Source organism: Thunnus maccoyii, chromosome 23 (genome assembly GCF_910596095.1).
Source record: "Thunnus maccoyii chromosome 23, fThuMac1.1, whole genome shotgun sequence".
Lineage (NCBI taxonomy): Eukaryota > Metazoa > Chordata > Actinopteri > Scombriformes > Scombridae > Thunnus > Thunnus maccoyii.
Window position 1 is genome coordinate 18,851,693 of NC_056555.1, and position 26,316 is coordinate 18,878,008.

General features: G+C 38.0%; 1 protein-coding gene across 14 annotated transcripts in view; it reads left to right on the top strand.

The window, feature by feature from the left end:
* Positions 1–26,316, top strand: part of syt1a (synaptotagmin Ia) — a 204,509-nt gene that overhangs the window by 145,022 nt on the left and 33,171 nt on the right. For all 14 annotated transcript variants that reach the window (XM_042403757.1, XM_042403755.1, XM_042403764.1 and 11 more), the window contains 2 exons: positions 9,553–9,756; positions 23,659–23,831. In XM_042403757.1, coding sequence (XP_042259691.1) covers positions 9,582–9,756; positions 23,659–23,831 — 348 coding nt within the window. In that variant the 5' untranslated portion in view covers positions 9,553–9,581. The remainder of the gene's footprint in view (positions 1–9,552; positions 9,757–23,658; positions 23,832–26,316) is intronic.

Here is a 26,316-nt window from a genome sequence, read left to right on the forward strand (position 1 = left end):
TATATTTTAGTTCAGATGGAAGTGCCTGGTTGCCATCAAAAAGCCACTTGACAAATAGTGAGCAGTCCATCAGCAAATAAGAATAAACAGACTCATATAAATATATGTAGTTCACTTCAGACAGTAAAAATCAGCAGTGAAAAGATTGAGATGTTTTCATGGCATTAGCTCTACTCTGTAAAATAAGCATGCATCAGCCTAGAATAAGGCCAAGGTAAGATCCAAAAACTCCATTACATGAAAACATAATACTGTTGAGCATTAATGCCATTAGCTAAATGATGTTGATGACTAAGGCCAGACCTGAATGGCAATTTTTCTGCTACATGTAATAGTGATGCCGCCAGAAAGAGCAAAATTCATTCAATAAAGATAATATAGAGTCATAACTCTTTTATAATAAAGTGGTCATAGAATTAATTAAAAAAATTCTAATCTATCTGATGAATATCTCCCCAGTTCAATATAATGGTGTTAATTGTTTGATACAGCAGTGTTTTACGCAGGCAAACACTAGCTTTAATTAGCTTTGAGTTTTTGTTCTGTGTCATTTATTGTAATTACACTGTTACGTCTCCCTTTGGATCAAAACAAGTGTCCTTGCTATGATTATTAGTCTATCCAAATCTGTAAAGCAATCACCAAGTGTCTTCCTGAGGATTACTTTAAGCAGAAGGAATTCCCATGCTTTGAACTGTAATCAAACCTGCGAATGGTTTAAAAGCTCTGAGCAACTGTTCACTAGTAAATGATCAAGACTGTCATGGTTTACTGTTCGAAAGCACATAATATGACTTCATTAGTATCATGTCATTGTAAAGGGAATTTCGAAACACGGATTCAGGATTCAAATAAAACATGTTCCACTTATTCCTGTCTCATGTATTTGCCTACGACTCAGGAGCAGAGTGTTAGTTGGGTCTGCTTGTTTAGTCAAAGTACTTCTCTATTGATCCAGACTATTGATCCCAGTCCTACGGCAGCATTTGTGTCTCTTGCTGCATTTGATTTGTCTTTGACGAAACTTTTACAACACAATTAGTCTCTTCCTGTTTAAAAGTCAAAAACACAACAGTCCCTTTGAATTACTGAATTAGAGATTTGAACATCAGTCTTTCAATGTTGGCCTCAATATTGTAATTTTAGATGATTAAATTTGACATATGTCAGTTTTACTGGAGCAGAGTAGTTTTGTATCCATTGACCTTTACCATTAACCTGACATACTTCACTTACTATTTTATACAAAATACATTTGTAGTTTTCATATTTTAACAGGCTAATACCGCAGGATTCTTTTCTATGTTCCCTCTTTGTTTCTGTCCTGTGAAATCATGTACCTCTATTATTTTCAACCTATAAAGAAAAAACTTAATCTGTCTTTTTATTTAGAAATTTAAAATCACCAAAGTTGGAAATATTCCACCACCAAATTGTATACAATGGATTCAGAAAGTCCTTAGTCTCCTTCACTTTTTTTTAAATTTTACTATGTTGTAAATAAAATTGTGGATAAAATTGTCATTTTTGCTACACTCAATAACTGATAATGACAAAGTGAAAACATGTTTTTAAAAAACAGCAATTGTATTTAAACACAACAAATTGAAATCTGAATAATTCCTGAATCCACTGTATATTGTTTTTTAAATTTATTTTGAGTATGATTTTATTTGCATCTGTAGTGTGAATTTAATAGTCAGAATCTTATCGGAACTGTTGAAAAATAGCTATAATTGCATGAAATGGGTTTTAAACACAACTTTCTATTGGATTTTAATTTTAATAAGCTTCAGGCTAAGAAATGATGACTTACCAACTCCAATTATGCATAATGCACATATCGTCTTTGCCAAGATAACGATTTTGGGCATGTAGATGACGTACTCTCTCATATGGACTCATTGCCTTTTTAACTGTGGGGTTGGTGGATACATGTATTCAATTGGTTTAAATTAGGCTGACATATAACAACTGCCAAATCATTTTATGATAATTACCAGATAATTCTAGATAAAATGGGTTTAATTGGTGATTTACTGGGTGATTAACTCATGAAACCCAATAAAATGACAAGAGGGAAGTGATATTGGCAAAACGCTGCCTGCATGTCTTGCTCTCCTTACTCTACCATGCAGTCTACTATCATCTGTGAATTATATTGAATGTGATGACAAAATGGACAGCATTAGCCTTTGTTTGGGCTGATTTTGGCAGCTTTATGACTTCCTCAAACAGCATGAGATGTAACACCCGGCACACTGATAGAGCTGGCAAAAACTGGAGCCAGCGGGGAGCAGAGCAATCCACATGATACCAACATTCTGTCCAAAAATTAACTCAAGCAAAGGTTAACAAACATCTCTTTCTCCTTTAGCTTCCAATCTATATTGTCTACTTTTATTTAGTCTATCAAAATACTCATTTTGCAGTATTCCAGCAGTCCACTTTGGGGAAACAAGAATCCGTTGGTGAAGGGAAAGCAAGATGAAAGGATGATGGAGGAGATAACAGGAAGGATAGAGGGAGGTAGAGAGCAAGGGAGCTGACCCAGTTAGAGAAGGAGAGAGAGAGTATGAGAGAGAGAGAGGTGATAGGAGGGAGCTGTGTGCCAGCGTCGCCACTGTCGTTGGGGACCTGCTGGGCCATCTGGCGGGCCTGTAATTGGGTTGGGGTTTTACACCTGAGCGGCACACCTCCAAAGAGAGGGTTGGCAAAAAAATAGAGGAAACAAGCATTGTATTGCATCCTGCAATCTAGTGAAGGTGGGAATGAATGTGAAAGTTGAGAATAGGTTAGATCAATTGTTACCATAGTGTCCTCTAAATTTATATTAATATTTTTTCTGTGTTTAACTCTTTTATCTTATATTGGCCACAGGTTACAAACTGGTGAAGATATAATCTCACACTTTAACACTGGTATAGAAAGGACCTGCTGCAGTCACTGTAAGAGGAAAGCGCAGCCATTTTGAGCAAAAACAAGATTTTTTAAAGCTGTCTCCCAAGTAGGTCGTAATAATGACAGCGCAAATTTAACTTTGTGTTGCAATTAATAGACAGCATGATTACACCGGCATGATAGCCCTTGGAAAGGGAAAAAGGTCAACATTGCTCTCAGGTTTTCCATAAAAATAAACAAAACCCTGATCCACTCCAGCTGAGACTGGCTGTTCAAGTGGGTTGCCTGCTGTGAGGAATTGGAGACATTGAAGATATGACAGAAGTTGTCATTTTATGCTTGAATAAGAGAGTAGTCATTAAGGTGCAAATATGAGCTGAATTAATGTTTCATTTTTACCAGTGATGTGAGGCTTGATGTGAGAGGAATAACACACTCAGTGGGTGGTCCCCTACACTCACTGCTCATATTTGGTTGTCATTCCGTAAGACGATGAAAAAGCACCAGCCTTACACAATCCTAAGAAAAATGATGTTATATCAATGTTGTGTTTCATTCAGATGCGTGTCTCATTATGTGTGTTTGAAAGGTACCTAATTCACAGTTCATAGTGTCATTTACATAAAAATCTGTGCCCACTTTCTGCTGAATTCTTTGGCGTAATTATTGCCTTTTGAAAATGTAGCTTGTTATATAGTCCACATCCCTATATGAGCTTACTGTGACGTCATGTTTGCATTTCTGTCCCTCACATCAGACACAAGCTCACTTGGAAATATTGACTGAAAGCCTATGTTTCCTCCCCCCCCTCGTGGCATGATCAATTCTTTTTCTATAGAAGAAGCCTCCCACATGCACTTTGCAGAGCATCATTGTGCTCCCTAAAAGTCCTCGCCTGTGTTGAAGTATCTCTGTCATTGCCAAGCGTGCCTCTCAATGGCTCAGCCCCCACACTAACCTTGCAGCATTTCAAAGGGAGACCAAAGGGAGGCTGAGCGAGCATGGACATGCGTAGGTGTCTGTTCAACCAAGGGGGAGGTTGAGAGGGCTGAGGTAACCAATGGCTGCTTTGTTCGCAGCGAGGGAAGGTTCATTGCCACTCTTTACCTGAAGTTAAATTATATTTAATGAATCATGTCTTTCTGTATTGCTTGGATTTTCTGTACAAGCGTAGCATGACATGTCTTGAATATATCTGTTGGTGACAGACAAAGATGTTAAAGAAGTGTTAGCTAAGTGTTAAAATCACAGCTGGAGAGTGCAGTAATATCATGCTTTCACAGTATGTTGTGAAGCAGAAGCTGGCAAAAATGAAGTGGTTGTGAACACCACCTCATGCTAGCAGCACAGAGTCAGAATCGCTTTTGTTTGCCATGTTCATTGTCAACACCGGGGATTAAAACTTGGGTGAATGAAGCAGAATCACCTAAAGGCAGTTCAACCGCACTTTATTATTTCATTTTAGTGCAGGTGTTGTCAGTTATGTACAGTCCAGAAAACAGAAAGACAAACAAAATGGGACCCACTATATTCTCCTAGAGGGTAATTTATTATTGTCACTCCCCATTCCCCGGTGTGCTTATGTTGGTGTTTCCTTGCGGGGAGTGACAAGGTCAGAGCCTAGATGCCAAATAACAACACTGTACATAATATCTTTTCACAGAACAATCATTGGCTGACTGAAATTAGACAAATGCTCAGCTAGTTTATTAGTGTGTCTGTATGATTTGGAATAAACATCACTTGGTGAGCATGTTTACCTGATTGTTAGCGTTTAACCTCCTTATTGTGTGTTTGTGTTTGCCAAATGTGCAGATACAGTTGACATAACATGTACTCTTTCAACACTGAAAGAGTACATGTAATGTTCAACAACTGAACCATTGTTAATAAAGGTGTGGTTACAAAACAATGAACCATTGCCATCAACCAATTTTCCAACCAAGTTTCTTATTAGCTTTGCTACCTAGTTACTGTTACTAGCAGCACTCACCAGGGTTAGAAGTCATAAACGGAGCAAAGAATTGATTGCAACAGCACTTGTCATACAAACACTGTTGTTTTATGTTACAGTTGAATGCTTGCTTTCTCTTGGCAACAGTTTTTGATAACTCCCTCTGTTTCGAGAGTGTAAATTGCAGCATTTATCCTCCGCTAGGAAGTCTGAAGCTTCTTTTTACACTTTTTGTTGAAGACCTTCACTAAGGGGGTCTAACTCCTGTACTCCCCTGCAGATCCTACCCTGCTCTGTACAGGCAACCTGTCCAACCACCAGCAGTGGCTAATGCAGAGCCCAGGATATGATCCTTGTTTTCCTGGCAAACACTACCAGTTGTGTTCACTGGAGTGCCTGGCTGAGCCATGCACCACAGTGGTTGGCAGGTGTGTTTTCTCTGGTTTATTTCCCCAAGAAGGTTTCAAGCACCCTGTTGTCACAGACACTGGCACTCTCTCTCTCCGGGCGACCTGGTTTCTTACTATCCGTCAAGTCAATCTGCTGGCTCTTGGTGGCTCTGATGTTAATTGTCCCAGCTAGTGTCCCTGGCTGCCACTGCTGGCCAGCACAGTTGGCCATTTCCTGGCCATGCTTGATGCCAGCCTCGCTTTCTTTTCCTTAGTAGTGGACTTGACAAATGTGCCTTGGTTTAAACAACCATTAGAAAATATGAAGTAATCCAGGAAATGCGCATACTTGGAAGTTGTTTAGCTGGCCCAAATGGAGTTATCAACCTCTTGTGAGACTGAACTGTAGTGATACTGCCACACAGAGAGGGGAAAGTAACACATAGTCTTCCTGTAATTTCTACGCCATCCATTGATGTTAGAATCGGTCACAAAATAGGCTGCTAGAGCTGGTTACGATGTAGTGTAGTGTAGTGTGTTTAACAGAAAGTCGTGATTGGGTGTTGTGAGTTGTATAGAAATGTCATCCCGCTGATAACTGGAAAAAAGACTGAAAATCAATAAAGTGGTCTTTTCAAATTCCATGCAGAGTTGTTTTGACTCCCCTGCTGCCAATACCTCTAAACTAGTGGGATGACACATTATCGAAGTCTGTCTAATTAAAGAGCTACTTGTCATTCCGTGCAACTTTTGTTTACAAACCTCAGTTTTCTTACAATTTTGAGACACGAATCTACAGCAAATGAACCAAGGCTTGCAATTATATGAACTTTTCCATTAAGTAAACAACTTCAAGACAGCAGTAGGTGTTGAATCACAGCACAGTTAATTTACCTGTGTAGTTTGTGTGTGTATGAGTGTCTCCAAGAAAAGTGGTGGAAATCGTTTGGGCCCATGTTGTTCACAGTAGAATCAGATCAGCTCATCTGCTGGTGAAGCATCACTAAATGTGTTTAGGGATTATGCCACTGTTAGTCTCTTTCTGCATCCTCTCCAGCCGGTGTTTGTATTTGAATTTGAATAATCATATTGCCTCTGGTTCTTTGATGTTCTGTATTCTGCCTTGTGAATTTGCTCCTTATACTGTATTTCTCGCTTAGCGATTTCTGTTGTACACCATGTAATGTCCTGACATGTAATGTGATGGCAGTGTTGATATATATGGATCTCTTTACAGGAGGACATGTTGAAGCACAAAATATTGATTTAGGTGGGGAAACATGGGCCTTTTTTGGGTTTATTTTACCTTGGACTGCTGATATTATACATAGTATCTATTCTCTGTACATATACCTATGGCAGCAAACTATAACTACATGTTAGAAGTCATTGATAAGATATAGTATGTTTCTTTTTTATTACTCATACTGTTTCATTTAGAGATCAAAGAACTGCTGTCCATGGTGCTGACTTTAGTGTTTGTTGTATAATATGAGTCAGAGTAGTGATATTTGAAATAGCAGTATATGTGTGCTTGGGCCAAACAATGCCATGTGGGTCCATTAATGTTGAGTTACTGTACTTAGTGACGTACATCCACAAAACATGCTACATATTGTATTTGTAAATATCACTTTCACAGTCCACAGTCCATATTCACTGGATATTAAGTTTGATGTAAATGTGGCATCTAAATACCTTATATTTCTTCCTACTTACTTGGTATCTCCTTGTAACTTAAGCTAGGTCAAATGTATCTAATCCTCGAGGTTCAGACCAAACATCGGAAATGCCAAATATCAGATTAAATCAAGTCTAGTTTCACAGAGGATGTTATTGAAAAAAAAATTTAAACTTTTTTGACTGCTTTTATAGTTTGATCTTTTGAGTTTCCCTTTGCCCAGTTGGGTTGGATATGAGTGTTGTCTGCTAACTATGAGTTATATAAAGTTACATCATATTGATAGCAATAACTGGGAATATATTCTTCATAGCAGGCCTCTTGGATCCCACTCAACTTGAAATAAATATAAGTCATTTCATCCAAGAACCATCCTTGATGTATTCAATGGCCAATCGATTTTGCTCAGATGAATGTACTTTGTTTCTGGAACCTACTGGCTGTGGTTTTTGCCGGCGCCAGTCTCGACAGTAGCTGTGGTAACCTAGATTTTAGAGAAACAGGATTGTGGATGGAAAATTGCCAGACTATCTCAAAGAGTACAGAGGATCAGAAATGATTTTCCTTCCCCCACAAACTTCAGTCCGGGCTCAGTAAGCAAGAGAATATTCTACCACGCAACTACTCATGTGTCAGCAGTCAGCCGTAGATCATAGTTGTTTTAAGATATTATTGTAAAGCACATCATCTGTATGACATCAGCTTTGTCTAGACAAACTCTTTCTCCGGACGCCCGAGGAAAGTGTGAACATACAGTGCAAAAACAGCTGAACTGAATCTGAGAAGCATTAATAATGAAAAGATACTTCGTATTCTGCTATAATTCAGTTTAAATCACTTCACTGCTTATGCAAACATAATTTTATACATTCAAAGAAACAAATTGGAATTCAGCTCTCTGAAGCATTTTTTTCCTTCATGTTTTTAAAGATTGTATTAAGATGAATTGCCGCCACTTTGTTCTCAGCTCTTTGAAGTTTAGAAACGGACATCATTGGAGGGCAATCTGTGGGTTACATTTAGATTTTTCAATTACATAGAAACCTTTAACAGTTCTTCTGTTGCCACCAGTCCAATACCCTTTATGAAACAAATGGGGAAAATATTAACTTAATGGGCACTGTGTTATTGCAAAGGAGGAGAATTAGGCCATCAACCTTCACCGTGTACTGATGGAAAAAACTTCACAACTTTAGTGTGCCATTATCCTCTTGGACTGCTATGGTGACAGAGCCAAATTACAACCTGCACAAAAGCAGTGGACAATAAATAGTTCCTGTCTACAGGAGAATTGTGACGTCAAACCAAGAAGGATGCCGGTTAACTGGTGTTTGCCAGCCTACAAATTTTATACATACATTTACATGCATGAAAAAACATGGTACAAATGACAGGTAAAGCTAATTTATGTCTTCCTTTTACTACATTTTCACATTCACAATTTTCTTTATTCTATACCTTATAGAGCTGAAACAAATAGCGGATTATTCAATTAGTTGATCAAAAATTTAAAAAAAACCCATTAAAACTATTTTGATTGACTAATCATTTTCAAGTAAAAACACCAAACATTTGCAGGTTCCAGCTTCCCAAATGTGAATATTTGCTGCTTTTTTTGTCATATATGACAGTCTTTGGGGTTTGGACTGTTTGGTCAATGAAAACAAGACATTTAGAGACATCTACATCATCTGAATGGGCTCTAAGAAATTAGGATGGGTATTTTTCACCATTTTTGGACATTTCACAGACATTTCACAACATTTTATCATTGAATCACAAAAATAACTACCTAATTTACTGATAATAAAAATATGTTAGTTGCAGAACTAATTGCTGCAACTAATATTTTTACTATAAGCAACCTAAGTTCCTCTTTACAGTATACATTTCATTATACCATAATGCTTGAGTCTTTAGTGTCATAGTAATATATTGTAAGTGTCTCCTATTTTTGTCCTGAGGCAATATTGAAATAATGTGGAAACTTCATGTGGAACCAGCCTCTCACAGTGATGACTAACATGTTCAGGGATGAGGCTGCTGCGGTATACAGTACTTTACACAGTATTGCACATGCATGGACACATGAGTGCATCCACACACGTACAAAACACACACACACACACGTTTCTTTCTTCCCCTGCACGAAGACCTGAATGTAAAGTAAATACACCTGTTGTGTACAAAGACCATGGTGTGATAAGATAGTTGACTTGTAATCTTCTCTGCACTGAGACATTGTACAGTATACTGTACTTTCGGTTGACTTGTAAACACACAGAATTTCAATTAGGCCAGTAGCAGGGCTGAGATTTACTGCCTGTGTTGTATGAGAGTAATAAATAATCATTTTATCTCTGCTCTGTGATGTTAATCTGGAGTTTAAGCAATGAGTGAGTGGCTTTGTTCTGAATTCAACGTGCTGGCCAATTCATTCTGGACCCCAGCTGATGTTTACTCAGGCTGAGCCAGCAGCTGCTCACACGGTCTGCGTCAACTCAGTCATCTGATGAGGCGAGAGCGTTGACATGCAGCTGTCACAGCATCAGAAAAAAAAACCCCAAAAAACAAAACTAACCCACTCTGTCTCATCTTTCTCTTTTTCTACTTTTTTCTATTTCCAGCATCTGCCTGGCTGCAAAGCATCGGCAAGATGAATGAAAGTCGAAGGGAAGCACTGGCGGCGGCGGCTCCCGCGCCCACCACCGCCTCCTCCTCTACGGCTGGCTCCAACACCACCAACATGGCCGGCCCGGGCAGCGGCGAGAAGGACGAGGCCTTTTCCAAGCTGAAGGACAAGTTCATGAATGAGCTAAATAAAATCCCATGTAAGTGTGTAACTTTTCTCTAGTCTTACAGTGGGACAACTTTAGAGCTGAAACAAGTGGTCAATTTATCGATAAATCAATCAACAGAGGATTAATTGGCAGCGAGACATTTTTTCCAGCAAAAAATGCCCAAAATTCACTGGTTCCAGCCTTTCAAATGTGAATATTTGTTGGTTTTCTTATATGACTGTATTGTAAATGTCTGGATTTTGGACTGTTTGTTGGACAAAACAACAGCTTAAAGATGTCACCTTGGTTTGCAGGAAATTGTGATGTTTTATAGATGTTTTATAGATGAAACAATTAATTGACCAGAAAATAATTGTTAGCTGTCGCCCTAGACAACTTTTAATCCATGATGTGTTTGTGCTACTACGAACAGTTGAGTTTTATGTAACAATCTGTTATCTGTCATCTGTTATTCAGATGATTTAGATAAGTTATAGTGTCGTATTAGTAAATGAAAAAATAAAATATAATATATGCATGCACATCAGGAGAAATTCAAATCAGGAGAAAACAGAAAGGAAAAACTTATGTTTCACATGTAATTCACTGACAAGAATCTAGATGGATGCACTGGTGAATAAGGTATTGTCTACTGAGTGCAATGAGTCAACGAGAAGAGTAATACTATATCTGTATGCAGACTTCAACTTTTGTGCGCAGCCATTACAGTTTTAACTGATGCTGTTTCCACTAGCCTTGTGCTCCTTCTGATATGAAATGAACCCATTAGAAAATTAGCCATTCAATGGATTCAGAGTGTTTCTGGTTTAACTGTGAGTCAAAAATGATTCAACAGTTATTATAAGCAAACTTTTGTGGATGACGCACAAGAAAACGCCTGTCTCACCCACGACCTTTGACTAAGACGTCCAGTGAATCAGGTGGACTAATGATTTATTGCATTTTTCCTTTTGTTGCCTGTAAGTCAAGTAGCAGTAACATATTTGAGTATTTCATGCACAGAGCAGATCAGATGGAATTGTCTCTCTAAATTAACTTTAATTAATTAACTGGTAGGATATACTGTGCATATATAATTAATATATATCAATCTTAATGATTTGTAAATGTTCTTATTGTTGTTTATTTTGAACTGTCCAAACACTTGGACAAATTGTATTTTCATGCTTTGGCAACATTGTTCTCAAAACTTTCATGCCAATAAAGCCCTTTGAATTTAGTTTAATTAAACGCATTTGAAGTGGAGAACAAACATCTGGAAACAATAATTCAAGTGTTTGACATGATAAACTGCTAAATTATGCACGACAGGCTTTATTCTTTTCTGTTTTTATATTTTACTTGTTTCTTCTATTCTTCACTTGTACATAATACAACCCGCAAACCTGCCTGCTCTTTAACCAAACCTTACAACCATATACTTGTACATCCATATGGTTTTCCCTGAAGAATTTTGCAGTATTAAGTATATGAGCATATGGTTGTCATTGTGTCAACCAGAATAAAGCACTCCCTAGAGATCCAAGGGTTTTTGCATTCAGTAGGAATCTAAATATAGATATATCCACAGGCTGGTGTGGAAGTAATTCATGCAACAGGAAATGGCTCCTGTGGAATAGAAGCCTTATTTCTTCAAATGACACTACTAGTCATATACCCCTTCCAGAGATGTAATAGTGCAGGGAGTCATATAAGAAATGCCTCCTACCACAGAAGATTTATATGCACTAGAGTGCATATTTACCAAAATGACTCCCTTTAGCTCAATCTGGACTTGAACACGACTTTGTCATGGATGGAAAACCTGGGACACATTGAGATTTTGAAAAACTTATTTAGTGTTGAAGGTGAAAGAACAGGATTATGATTGCGGTATGGGTTTGCTGAGGCTGATGTCATCTTTGGCTCAGCATTGAATGTCTGTCACTGAGACGTACTGCTATTCCTATCACATCTAGCCCACGCTCAACACCTTTTTCACTTCATCTTTGGCAGTAGGGTAGACAATCATTTCCATTGCATTAAAATCTGGAGAAGATTCTTTTCTATTGATTCTTTTGAGAAAAGTTCTCTGAGATCATCCCAAAAAGGTATACGGGGTCTTAAATTACTGTTTTCTCACCTCATCCCCTCAATCTAAAGGAGTGAGTTTGCTCCCTGATGCTGCCAAGCTGATGATGAATGCCCAAAGACTTGTTTACTCCGTGGAATATCAATACCGTCTAGAGAAAGTCAGGTAGCAGATTTAACAACATGCAGGAGGAGAAGCTGCACGCACAGCCTCTCTTCTTGCGGTGCAGAAGGTTGTCTTTTGGGTTTATAACCCAGTTTAAGCCCTGCAGGCTTTGAGGCTGGTCGCATGGAGCTGTCATACTGGCCTAACTTGTTGCTGTCCATCAGGATCTGAAAGACACATCTTTGAGCCAGGGATATTGTCTCGGCCCCATCTGTTTGCTGATGGCTCCTCATGCAGAAAAACAGCAGATTGTATTCCAATCTTTCCAAATTTATCGTGTTTGCTTTTTTGGTTTGAAAGAAACGTAGTCTCAAAAATATGTTTACATACATATTCTATTGAGTAATCTTACCTCTGCTTACTCTAGTTTGATGTTTCAGTTTTTTATATGTATATAAATCTCCAGTTCCTATGAAATCACCTTACAGGGCTGCAACTAACAATTATTTTTAGTACGTTTTTGGATATTTAGCTAATCAATTAGTCCATAAAATGTCAGAAAATAATGAAAATGCCCATCACTAGTTCACAAACCTCAGGGTTGACGTCTTGAAATTGCTTGTTTTGTTCAGTTGCTTGATATATTTAATTTACAATGATGTAAAACCAAGAAATGCAACAAATCCTCACATCGGAAAAGCTGAAACCAATTGAATGACGCTTTCAAAGAAGTAGATAAAACTAGGCAAAGTAAGTGATATGACGTAAAATAAGTCAACATGAATGTGCTGCACATAATCTACATTGAGTACATTGATACCTTGTGAAACCTTCTGATCAGTTTGTGAATGAGTTTCCACTTCCACTGAAACATGAGCACGCACACACACGCACGCACACACAGATCCGACTGTGTAATCGCACTAATCCATATTGTGACTCTTCATCGAGCAGAGAGGTTGCCTCCAAGGAAACCAGCGTATTGAATTTCTTAGTAAGTTTTCTAAACACCCAAGGCTTCACTTTCCGATAACAATTAACCTCTGAACACAGAGGCTGTTTGATCCATGACTGCCGGCTCCACCAGCCATTACTCCAAATAACACAGACAAGCGATTGACATTTCAGGAAAATAAATAATGGTGGGTTTTTTCTTTTCTTTTCTTTTTTTTTTTTTCCTTATCAGGGCCTTTACACTTTTAGGCAGCCAAAGTGAGTCTCAAACATTTTAAAAAGCTGCAAAGAGATCTGTCCTTAACAAGTCTTTATGTGAAGTAATAAACTGTAAAATCTTGTTTAAAAGAAATTCAAATCTGCTATTATGGTGAAAGTTTTGCTTCAAATTCAAATAGTCTTGGTTCAAATGTTATTTTCTTTCTTCTACTGGAGCCGGTACAGTCCTTTTAATCCATTGGTTTATATTAAGAAATCCATTTTCCTTCCATTTTAAGGATGAAAACATAATTTGTGATTACCTGTGACTAATTAAGCATTTTCAGACTGAATTTTGGGAGCAAAATGTAGACAACAACCTTCAAAATAGAAATGCTGAATTCTCTCACTCAGAATTTAAGTCTCTGCTGAGTTAACCTCAAAAGTGACACAGCATTTAGGTTCATGTCGTCTTTATATGCTGCGTCCCATAACAGCACATACACAAGAAAGCTTTTTTCCTCTGTACACAGAGTCTGACTTTTGGGACTATTGTTTATTAAGACTGACTACAAGAGCAAAATACTTTGCGGTGTAACTCGAGACACAGCTAAAGGAAAAACACGAAACGATACGTCAGAGTTTTAATACTTGTTTGACTTAGGGGCTGTTCACAGTCAACAGACAGCAGAGTATATTAAAGGGGATTATGCTTGTGGATCAGTAGAGCTATTCTTCCCTGCCTGCCTGCTGCTTTGGCAACAAGTCTGGTTCTCCACTCTCTGCCCTCGCTTTATAAAAGTTTGCTTACCATGAGACACCATCAGGGGCTGGTCAAATAAAGCCAGATCACAGTCAACAGATGGGAAACGGCTCCAACAACCCTTCTGCCTTCTGACTTCTCACCTTTGCAGACGTCTGAAAAAGTTTTGGTATTATTGTCCAGTGAGATTAGAGATTTTTGTCAGCATCAGAGGGTCAAAAATCTGTTGTGAGTCATGTGGTGGAACTTTTGTAAACACGGATGACTTGTCTGAGCTGTTTGCCATCATTTTCCATCTGTAAACACCCCGGAAAAACAGCAGACCAGACAACAGTTTGTCCTGTATTTTGTCACAAACGCCTTTTTAACCCTTACTGATGTCTTGCTCTCAACGTTTGTATAGTTATACAGAGCCAAAATCTGGCCCTCTTTCCTTTTCAAGCTAGCCTGTGTTCCACTAGCCTAGCAATAATGTTTTTTCATTGGTCTTTCATAAAACCTGGAAGTTAAATGGACATAAATTATTGTATTGGACAGTGCAATGTGAGCACTTAGTCATTTTAATCTTGATTATTATTAAATTATTATTTTGTTTGCAACTACAGCACCTGTAAGGTTTTGACAAGACTCATGTAAGCTAAAGTTGTTAAGTGCTAACAAAATAATTGTCATTTTACTTTGGTTAGAATAAAGCGCTACTTAAATTTTTATGTCCAGTACTATAGTGAATACTTATTTCTCTTGCAATATGGACAGAAAACCCAGGAACATGTTTATGCTTTTCAGAAAGATGGATGAAAAAAAGACTAGAGACTAGAGTCTGCAGTCATGCTAGCATTTCTGTGCTCAGCACAGTGGTGTTCTGAGCTAAATACTGACATGCTAACATGCTCACAATGACAATGCTACAGTAACATACTGTTTAGTGGGTAATGATTACTGTCACCATCTTAGTGCGGGGTGTTTACATGCTAACATTTGTAATTTAGTGCTGTTTTGCAGGTATTTGAACTATTCACACAATTAAATTTAGACTCAATGGTGGTGCTAGATGAAGGTAAGGAAGATAGTGCAATTCATCCTAAAGGGAACATAATGGCCTGTACAAAATTCTATTGCAGTCCATCCAATACTTGTTGAAATAATTCAGTACAGTACTTTCAGTAAGTGGTGGACTGCCCGATATTGCCATTAGCGTGGCTAAAAACCTTCCTCCTGAGGCAAAATATATTGAGAATAGAAAGCTCATGGAGTAGCGGAGTAGGATTTAGGTTCTCTATATGCATAATGTGTTTCATTTTGTGGTCATTTCCTGTAGTTGGTTCGGGATGTTAGTTCTCCTTTTTGCTCTTAATGCATCAGTCTTCTGGGGAGCAACAGAGCACTCTCAGGAGTTGGTGCTTGTATTTGATGCAGCCCAAGTTTAAATGGTCAAATAAACTGCACCAATGGTGGAACACTGCACACCACCAAACACTCCTGGGTTTAAATGACTCATTCCACACATACAGTACATACTTGGTTTGAATACGCCTTTACAAAGGGTGAATCAATAGAGTTGTCGACTCCCCTTTATGCACCATATCTCTACCTTTCTTTGTGCCTCAAAATGGCAATCACCACTTTTTTATCTCATGTCATGTCACATCTATTGTTGTAAATCCACCTCATGTACTGTTAATGTAACGTCACGTCAGCCCATAGATTACAACTGTATTACTGTATGTGGTCAATGCACATGTTCTGATAATATTCAAAATAATGGAGCAAACATAATAGAAATACTTAATTCCACCGAATCGCAAAGAAGACAGAGGACCAGCCCATTTGAAATCAAATATTGTACTGTATGAAAGGCATAACACCTTTGATTAAATAGATCTCACACACAGGATCTCTAGATACAGTTTTAATTATCATCAGATCAGATGGTTACAGTATGGTGAGTCATTGTTGCACATAGTTGGAAGACGCTCCCTGCTGCAGTCATATTGTTTGTTTAAACAAGCCACAGCGGGGAAAGGGCGCGGACAGAGAGTGTTGCTCTCGTACGCATAACAAGATATAATGTCAAGGTTAATTGACCAACAGGGTCCTGTCACATAAGATTAGTGTGGCCTGCTGGAAGTGGATATAACCCAGATACAATGATACATGCACATACACAAACACCACCCTTTTAAATGCATCCAGCAGACTCTATCCAGTTCATAAAACCTTTCTCTCTAATGTAAAGTGCCATGTTTTACCAGAGATGTAGAGTAGTATGAATGCAGCAGAACAACAACAGAGACATCTTTTAGGGCAAGCATACCCTTTAGGGTGTAAATTTGAAGTATTTATCAATTTAAATGGCAAAAACTGATGCTAATTATATTATCTGCTCGAGGTTGTAGTTCACTCATCATTTAGTTTGCTACTACATCCCTACACATTAAGTAAGACATACAGCACAACATTAAATGCTAAAGAAAAGATATTTTTCCACATTTTCAGACCCAATCACAAAATTAAGTTTGTATATAAAACAGGGATGAAATTCATTCCCTGCATCCAAAACACTAAGTACACACTAAGTAACTTAATAGATTGGACTGTGATACCCTTAAATTGCTTGTTTTCTCAAGTTAGTTGCATCAATATAACTATTGCAGGGTATTTCCTGTTAGATGTTAAATTTATACTTCATTTCTATCACTTATGATGGCATTGCACTCACCAAAGTAATTGCTGAACTCTAGGAACATGGCAACATTGTTACAGCAAGTCTGACTAGAAAAACAAGCAGTCAAATGATCAGACTGGTCATAAACAAGTCAACAGTTTATCCAGATTTTCTAAACCAGTTTATTTGGGCATTAGACCAAAACTAAGCACATGTGAAATATTGATAGCAATTTTTCTTTGTACAAGAAAACTGTATATTGGCACAACAGTAAGTATGGTGGGTTTTACAAATAGGAATAATGGCTAAAACTAGGAAAATAAACTGCCATAACAATAAGTTGTAATAAACCATAATTACTTTTTTAAGTTCTAATCTGAACATTTTGACTAAAACATGTAATTTAATGAAAAAGTGTGCAGTGTATGGGCCATTTTACAGTAACTTGTGCACTGGATGATCTTATACTGCATATAGTCATTTCTTCTCTCATGAGATCATAATGATCTCATTCACTGGCACAGAAGAATGACTCACAGATATACACGTATTTTATACTTTACTTACTGTATATCTATGCAATGACTCAAGGACTCAAAATGTCAGCCAGTGAAATGTGACCTTTCGCTTTATGCTGAGGTTGCTACTCTTTGACCTCCTTTCACGGCTCAAAAATTATATCTGATAAGCTCTTCTCTAGAAACCCAAACCCGGCGCTGTGGTGCATCAGAGCCAAAATCAGCTGGGCTGCGGTTTTGCAGCAGATTATATTTCCTGTTCCATTGGCTAAATTTGTCCCTGTCATTCAAAACTCCACAGTATGATGGTGTTATTCAGTGGAATTATTATTTCCACTGGTGTGCTGGGAACCACCAAAATATCCTGTGCTTTAGGAAGCAAAATGAGCTTGATATGAATATGAAAGAGTTGGGGGTTTTTTTGATTGTGAAATTGGTAGACGGAGATATGGCTCAGTGTCACCCGATTTTAAGAAGGAATTTCCCTGTGAAAATTGTCTCATCCGACTTGTGTTGGTTTACACCCACATTCTGCAAGGCATTATTAAACTTAGACTCTGAAATAGCACATAGGAATATGAGTATAATGTCTTTGTTTAGTATACAACATATATATATATATTGTATCTGTCTTTCAGCCTTGAAGTAAGGTGAGAAAGTAAAATAAGTGTCTGCACACTGGATTGTAGCTCCTCAAGTTTTATTACTGACTGAAAAAAGCAACATTTTGACCCCACTGGGTCTTCATCAGGCAAATGGCCACCCTGACAAAGAGCAATAGACACCCATATAGACACTGAACTAGATACATCATGCCAACGTCATCACAAACACAACTTCCTGCAACCATCGACTCCTGATCAAGATCAGCTCATTATCAATGCTAGAAGAGAGTCACAAAAAAACAGTCAGTTACCACAATGATATTCTATATCCACAAAATGTCCCAAAAATTAATGAATATTTGTTGCAAAAAGAGAATATTGAGAATATTGCACAAATAAGACATGTTAAGACTGTTAGCTGACCAGATAACAGAGCATTGCATTAGTTAAGCAAAGTTGCACCAGCATTTCCTGATTGGCATTTGTGGCTTATTCACCAGCTGCCAGCTGATCAGAAACATCTAATCATGTTCATACAGGTTTAGCAGCATTTATATTCTTAAACATCTCACTGACTGCTCTGCCAATACCTTCATGTAAATGCGGAAGGGACCTTGTAATCTTTAGCATTGTTGTAATGCACAAAATTATAAGACTCCACATCTCAATGTCTCAAGGTTAGGCTGTATAAAAATTGGTTTTGGCTGGAGTGTCAAGATCATAATATCACGAATCAGAAATTTTCCTCACGGGGCTAAACAAGTCAGGAACACCACTCCTCCTAACCTTGTGCAAGAACAGCTGTAAATTTCTTCTTTTTTTCTTTATTTTCTTACTTCAGGAGATTTTACATATCAGTGTCAGATGGAAGTCAAGACTGACTTCGGAGAGTTTTGTCTATCAGCTACACTTTTTCACATGTTTATGAAAATGTCCTTAACACAAAACTTAAGGATTTACCAGCGTTGAAACAATCAGTTCCCAGAGTCGAAAAGCAATTGAACTACACTTATATTGTAAATGGACTGCAGTGGGGCAGCTGTGGCTCAGCAGGTAGAGCAGGCCATCCAATAATCGCAGGGTTGCCTATTTGACTCCCCTCTCCTCCTGGCCACATGAGACAAAAGATGAAGATCTGCAGTACATCAAAACAACTGAAAACTCCTAAAAAAAAAAAAAGGAAGATAGCTGTAGGGAAAGAACCCATGTATATGTCACTCAGTGTTTAAGCACTGTGAATGTCTCTTATTGTTGGGTGCTCTGGTTTTCCTCCATGCCATGCCATTTTGAAGACAGTGCTGAAAAGTGATTTGAGGCCTTGAGGAACAGCAAACATGGATTTCATCATGCACAACCCACCCATTAGAGAAACTCCATTTTCCATGCCATGTTGCACAGCGGAACAAAAGATAAGTGCTGGGAGTTGAAGTGCAGTGCGCATGCTGGCAATACTCCCTCTCGCTCTCTCTTTCAGTTTCTCGCTCTATTTCTCTCTCTCTCGAGAAAAGACAGTCACACAATGTAGTTAATTAGTGGATGCTTTTATTGCTTTCTGGGACTCAGGTTCCTTTAATTAAGGAACACAGAAGTGCCTTTCACTGGAAGACGTGCGCTTGATGAATAAGATAAGGTCTTGGTTCATGCATTGATTTCCACTGTAACTAGTTAAATGGCGTTCCATCAGACATTTTGAGCATTGATGAAATGCCAAAATTGCTTTAGAGTACCATAAGCATTTGGAGTTATGAAAGAGAGATTTTACCATGTATTCATTTTGATTTCTGTTAATCAGAGCTTCCATTTGGGGAAAAAAAATCACAGTTCGACAGTTCCTTTAGAGGCGTGATTGCTTATCGCTGCGGTTTGCCAGCTTGAAATACGAACCTGTCACATCTACGACACTTCCATTAAAAGACTGTCTCCTTACTATACCTTGTGTTTGTATTTGAATGTGCAAGGTAAAAGTAGCTGTTCCAGTGCTGAAATGTGCCACAGTACCCTCAGAGGTAGAAGTCTCAGATAAGTGCTCAGGTCAAAAGGGTTTTCCAAAAGAAAAAGAGTCGGGACAAACCCACCACTTAAGGCACAGATTATAAATATCTTAGAAGTTGTAACCAATGGTCAATAAACCATTTACTAAAGCTTTATAGACCAGTTATAAGAACATTTGAACATGTTACTTTTAGTTATTGCAGTTTTTGAACTTTATTATTTTTACTTTCTTTTTGTTTCTATCTTGACTATCTTGATGTTATTTTTTATCATAGGTTTGTATTGTCTAATATGTAGGTATTTTACTTATTTTATGATATTTATACTTGGCTTGTTTGGCTTTTTCTTGTTTTATTGATCAGTGTGATTTTAAACTTGTTGTGTGGACCCCAGGAAGACTGGCGACCACTTTATGGAAGCTAATGATTATCTAAGAATAAGAATTTGGGTCTCCAAGTTGTGAATAATCCCTTTGAATTGTTGGACCTTTTGACCCCTGACCTTCTGTAAAAAGAGCTGCAGAAGATCTGGACCAAAATCCATTTTATTAACAACTTATTATTATTTACTTAATGAGACTAGACTTGATGGTTTATTAGCAAGTAAGAAACCCATGATGATAAATTGATTAACATTTATCACTTGTACAACTTGTAAAACCTTCACAAAAGGTGTCAGTAAAGTGGCACCACACATCTTTATGAAAATCAGAGCATAAGCGCCAAAATTAGCGTGAGACTGTCCTTTACTACCCAACATTTGGCTACTAAATCTTTCTGAAACATCAATATAACAATATTTACATTTACAGTGGGACTTCAGTCACTTTCTATGTATCCAAAGTATAAACCTGATGAATAATAATTGACCCACACTTTATTCTCTGCATAGTTTCAAGTTTCTAAAGGGAATGCTGCTGGTTTTGGGTGGCTCACTTTAAACGAGGCCCGTCCAGTGTCACCTCCATTGCCACACAGCTCCGAGGCAAGGCCAAAGCTGTAGATCCTAAAGTTATTTTAGAGCTTGACTCACAGTTTTTCCTTGGAGGAGAGTGCTTATTGATTTTGTCAACAGAGCATCGATTTTTTTTCCCCTCTCTCCCTCCCCTCGGACCTCAAAGGAACCACAGCTGAATACTTGTGAGCAAAACCCTAGAGTGATAGACTGTAATATACTTTTCTGTTTTGATGGGTCTTTCTCAAGTTTTTCAGATAAAGTCTTCAAAGTACTGGAGTCTGACCTGACTTATTTTTTATCTATTGGTTTGTTGGATTTATGAACACTATTGAACGCTAAAATGAACCATTACATGTACTGTACATGTCGTGTTGGATTTCGTTCTTCCTCAAGGAGAAGATCAATGATATTTTATATTTTTTCATATATGGCATATCCAAATTACCTCAGGCCTAAGTGTTCCCTTTACATTTCAGTGTCGTAAGCTCTGCCAAACTGAAAACATGCTCGTAAAATTGGCTCATTTGTTTGTTATTCCTGTCTATTAAAATGAGGGGTGGGCTGCCAGGTGTTTGGTGTCTGTTGACTAGAGTGTAGGAGCAATGATTATGACTGCTGAAGGGAGAAGTCTGTTGCAAGGTCTCTCATTATTTTCAGCCCATCTGGACTTTATGCTGTCTCTCCGATGCTTTGAACAACCCTCTTCTCCTACCATCATTGTGTCTGTGTGTATGTGTTGTATACCTGTGTGCATGCAACAGGGAGCACTAGCTGGCTGTTGACTATAGTGAGGGTACTGTAAGTGTCAGCTGGTTGTTAGAGCTGTCACTATGTTGTTGAGCTGAGTGTCTGATAGTCTGTAGGTGACACAGTTGACTCTGTTGTCTAATTTACCTAGTTAGGTCTATACAGTAGACTGAGGATTTATGTTGGAGGAGAAAACAACAATATACGTCTCTTACATTAAATAGTGCATTTTAGATTTAGCTTTTTATAATCAGTTTTTATCATACAAACATTATAGGGTGGTAGAGCTGCTCAGGAGGCAGAAATAATCTCATTAGTAGTGTTAAACCTCAGTGATTACAGCCAGACATCTGGCTGCTTAACAGACCACACTGGTGGTTTTGCATGTTTTGGCACTTTAACCATTATTTAAAAATCATGACATTCATTTTTTAAATTTATTTTCTACTTTGGTAGCCACTGATTTTGATTTATTTCTCTATGGTACAAAAATAAACGCAGAGACTTGTTAGAGATGGATAATCCATCACAAGGAGTATTTTGTCCTTCAGCCTTTTTTTGTATAGACTCTTGCGGTTTAAAAGAAGTAGTTTTCTTACACAAATGTGTTATTTACACTGATTTGTCAACTCAAATGGGGTATGAAATTTTCTTGAATAAAAAAGTTTGAAGGGTAAGCTATTTCTTTAGTTAAACGTGTAGAGTAAGAAAATGTAAAAAAGAAAAAAGTATGTCCTCTGATAAATTTAATTAAGTTTATGATTCAGTATGGAAAGTGTTTATTTAGTCTGTCATAATCACTCTTTTAGTTTAATTGCATCAGCTCTCACAACAGTATTTTCATGTTTAAGAGGACTGCATCCTCTCTCGAAGGTAATGCATTTATCTTATATGCAGCTTAGTTCCTCAATCTACTAATCCTTGTATCAAATCCATTTAACTGTTTTGTTTACATGTTTCTTTTTGGAGTCTGAATACGTTGTGTTATTGCTTGTTACACTAATATGAAATGAAGAATAGGCCAAAGCTTACAGCTCTAATAGAGGAAGAAATTTGTGAAATTTAAGGTGGACACAAAGATAACGCAGACCTTTCTACAGGAAATACATTTGACGAAACAGAATTCACTCTAAATAAATGTGACAGCCCCAAACAAAACCCAGATTTTATGTTTAAACTACTCACAAATATGGTTGACATGGATGTTTTCCAAAGCACATCAGAGGTTGTTTAATAATTATGTCTTTCCCACCATCCCAAAACCACCTAAATGCACTAACAATAATGGACAGTTCTTAATACAGTTCTTTGCATAAACATACAACACAATGTTCAGAAGATTAAAAAACATTCAGAAATCCTAAAATATGGTCTACATTGAAAAATAGTGAACATGGGTTTTCTTTTAGATGCTTGAAAGGCATCTAAACCATAAACATTATATTTAAGACTCGGAAAACATACCCTAAAGGTTATAACACATGATGAACTACGTGAGTAATGTTTAATGGCTCTGCTCTCTCCATACAAAAACAAAATGGCTCAGCTGAGGCACATAAAGGGAACTGTCTGTTAGACGAGGACATGATTACCGGTAAATTGACAATTCGACTGTGGGATCGCTGACAGGTGATTCCATTTTTCAAATTAAGGAGGCAAGCGTATCCTTGACCCTTCCTGGATTGTTCTCTAACCTCCTATTGACTGAACTCTAAATGCGTCTAAATGGAGAAGTTCTTCCTCTGAGAGATGTTTTGTCTAAAATCTACGCCTTAAAACCCAACACAAAAGACTAATTTCATATTATTTTACAGGTAATATGAGAGTTGAAAGCATGTGAACAATGTTTGTCAAAACCTCGTGAACCTGTTTGTTTTGACTGCATCATTGGTTTGTCATGGTCGTACCACTGTTAATGCCTCTCGAGCACACCCTGCGAAATTACCACCGCTCTCAGTCCCAGCATGTTCTGTGTTGCCGATGATTGCTGTGAAAGTGTCAGCTGTCTGAGAATCTTTTGTTTAAATGGCGAATGGAAAATGCCAACATCTTTTACTTCCACTAAATTGGCTGAAGCTGGGTCTTGTCCTGCTAGCCAGGACTGATCGTTAGGAGTCTGCCACTTCTTGATGGCTTAGGTGCTGATCTGGTGTGCCAGCTCTGCAGGCACACACATTTTTCTGCTTTTATCTCACCTGTCACTCGGTATAATCCCTAGTTTTTGGGACTTTGGTTCAAATCCTAATTTGGCCAGTAGTACACGAAAATGTTGCTTTCTTGTCTGCAAGATGCAGCCACGTTTTATTGCCTCCAATGGTCTAATCTCCAAAACTCTTTCCTGTTTGCTCTTTCCCCAGTGCCATCATGGGCCATTGTCTCTATTGCCTTTGTGGCTATCATCCTGGTGTTAGCATGCTGCTTCTGCATCTGCAAAAAATGGATATTCAAGAAGAAAAACAAAAAGAAGGGCAAAGACAAGGGCAAAAATGCCATCAACATGAAGGACGTCAAAGATGGAGCCAAAACCGAGGTAAAGACTTTGAACTACTGTTTACAATTCAGAGAAATAACCCTCCTTACAAGATTTTTTGATGTTGCGCTTACTGCCAAAACATTTTATTTTTGCTGAATCCCTCACCCATGAAGTCATGCTAGAAATTGTATGTCTTAAATATATCCAATAATGTTTAGTGTTCTCATGTTTTAGTGCTTCTAATGTTATACAATGACAAATTTGATTGGTCACATTTGCAGTAATTCCATCAACACATGAACAATCAACAAATGATTTCACTGCAAATATGTTTGTCAAATACTTCCCAATATTTTATGCAATGGCTGCTTCTGTACTGTATGTATTTTGTATGTACTTTATATTTATTGGTGCCAAAGAGATGCATACAGTATTACCTTCATGTACACATATTAGATCATATTTCACTGTTTAATTAAAATAGAATTCAGTCTAATTACAGGAGAGTTAATTGAAGTAATTTAAATGGCTTCAGACTGAAGAGAGAGTGTTTCAATCTCTTTTCTCCTACTTTTGTTCCTGTGAGTGTTTCTTTTTTTTTTTTTTTTGTCATATGAGGACCTGCTCACTTGTTGAAGAGTGTGAGTAACGTTTGCCGTGTAATGAAGTGGTATCCACCCAGAGAAATGACATCACCAACTGACAAACAAATGAGAGGGCATTTAATTCAATTCTACTTTTCAACTGTACAGAATGGCAAGTTATGAAACACTGACACTTAAAATTGAGTTAGCACTCTAATTGCACCAGCGGATCATCATTATACTGCCATCCTCAGTGGAATCGTGTACAAAGTGTGTTTAATTTGCTGCAACACCTCTGCTATTAGAAGCAGATCAGAATCAACGACAGAAACCGGTGACAATGTTTTCATACTTCATTTGACTTACTTACTTTTAGAGGAATGCGTAAATTAACACCTAAATGTTTTATGACTCACTTATTATAAAACAGCGAACAGTGGAAAGTTTTAACAACTGGCAAGGTCGATCAAATCATACACTTGTTAGAGGAAAAGATTTTCCATTCATTTCCAGTAATCTGACTGCCTTTGTACGATCCAATTTTTATTTTCAAATAGCCATTAATCAAAATAAAAGACCTCAGTTATTGGTCACCCTAATAACTAATCTCTGAAATCAGTGAATCTGCTACTTCCGAGGCAAGCGGTCATTTCTCCTGGTGTGCCCAGACTCTGGCGTGTTAACTCCTGTGTGTGGTTGTTTTAATTTGTGTTTCTTCCTTCTATGTCCTCCTTATCTGTGTTGTGTCTGATGACTGTTCGGGATGGTCACTGGCGGTAGGTTCCTAATTGCTGTTGGATCTTCTTAAGCCTGCTGCTCTGACGTTTTTTTATAGCCTCTTGACAACAACTTACTCCCATTGAACCAAATATATGTAACTATGCATACAGTACATGTATATCTACTGTATATATGTGTGTACAACCTGCATATGCACATATATATGTATGAAAGAAACACTGGGTGCGCCTTGACAAGGTTGAACCACACTGATGTTTGTGCCAAGCTAAAGTCTCTTGCCTTTTGAATCTTTCATTTACATTTCAAACGAGTGGCGGCAAGCAAACGTAGAATGATTGAGAGGCTCCACAAGTAAATGTTCTTTTAAAACTTGTGATAAAAAAGAAACTTTTGACGCATAGTAGCATTTGCATTCACATCTGTCAACCCAGGTGAACCAGATCATACCTTTCTTGGAGCACAAATGGATAAAAGTTGGATTAACCTTATAAAAATCACATAAAATACGCTTTTGATAAATTAGGGGATTTTATTTCCTCAATCATTTTACCCGCTCCACTTTTCCCACTTTAATGTGTCAAACAAAACCTATAAACCACTCAATTTGGATTTGCTTGCAAAAGGCAGAGACCAAGTGGCTCAACTGCAACTTTAAAACCAATCAGTGTTGTTCAGCTTTTTGCTTTCACATAAGCAACTTGACAAACTATTAGGAGCAGGCCCCAATGTACATTACAACCCCTTTTACCAACACCTTACCACCCATCGCTGGCATGATGCTTCTAGCTACCATCGGCGTAGGGGATAACATAAAAGCTTTAGGGTTATGATGACAATGTGAGTGTATGTCTGAGGGCGTAACCAGACTTGGGGAATGGGGAATCACATGAGAGCACTGGTTTGTACAACAGAGAATGCTCTGCATGCCTAACGAAAGAGACATCTTGGAAGGCAACTTTTGAAGCTGAATGAATGACCTTGAGAACTAGTCTTTGCCTCTTCAATCGCATGTTGTTCTTATTACAAACTCCTCCGCCCCACCCCTCCTGCCCCCCACCAATGCCACCACCTGCTACCCACACCCTCACCTAAGTGCTAGGCCAGCAAAAGGGCAACTTCACTTCTCACTCTCTGCCACTTCAGACACTTCCCAGTTGATATGTGTTTTTGCCAGAGACTTGATCTGCCTGAAATAACATCAAGGGAATTGTCTTACT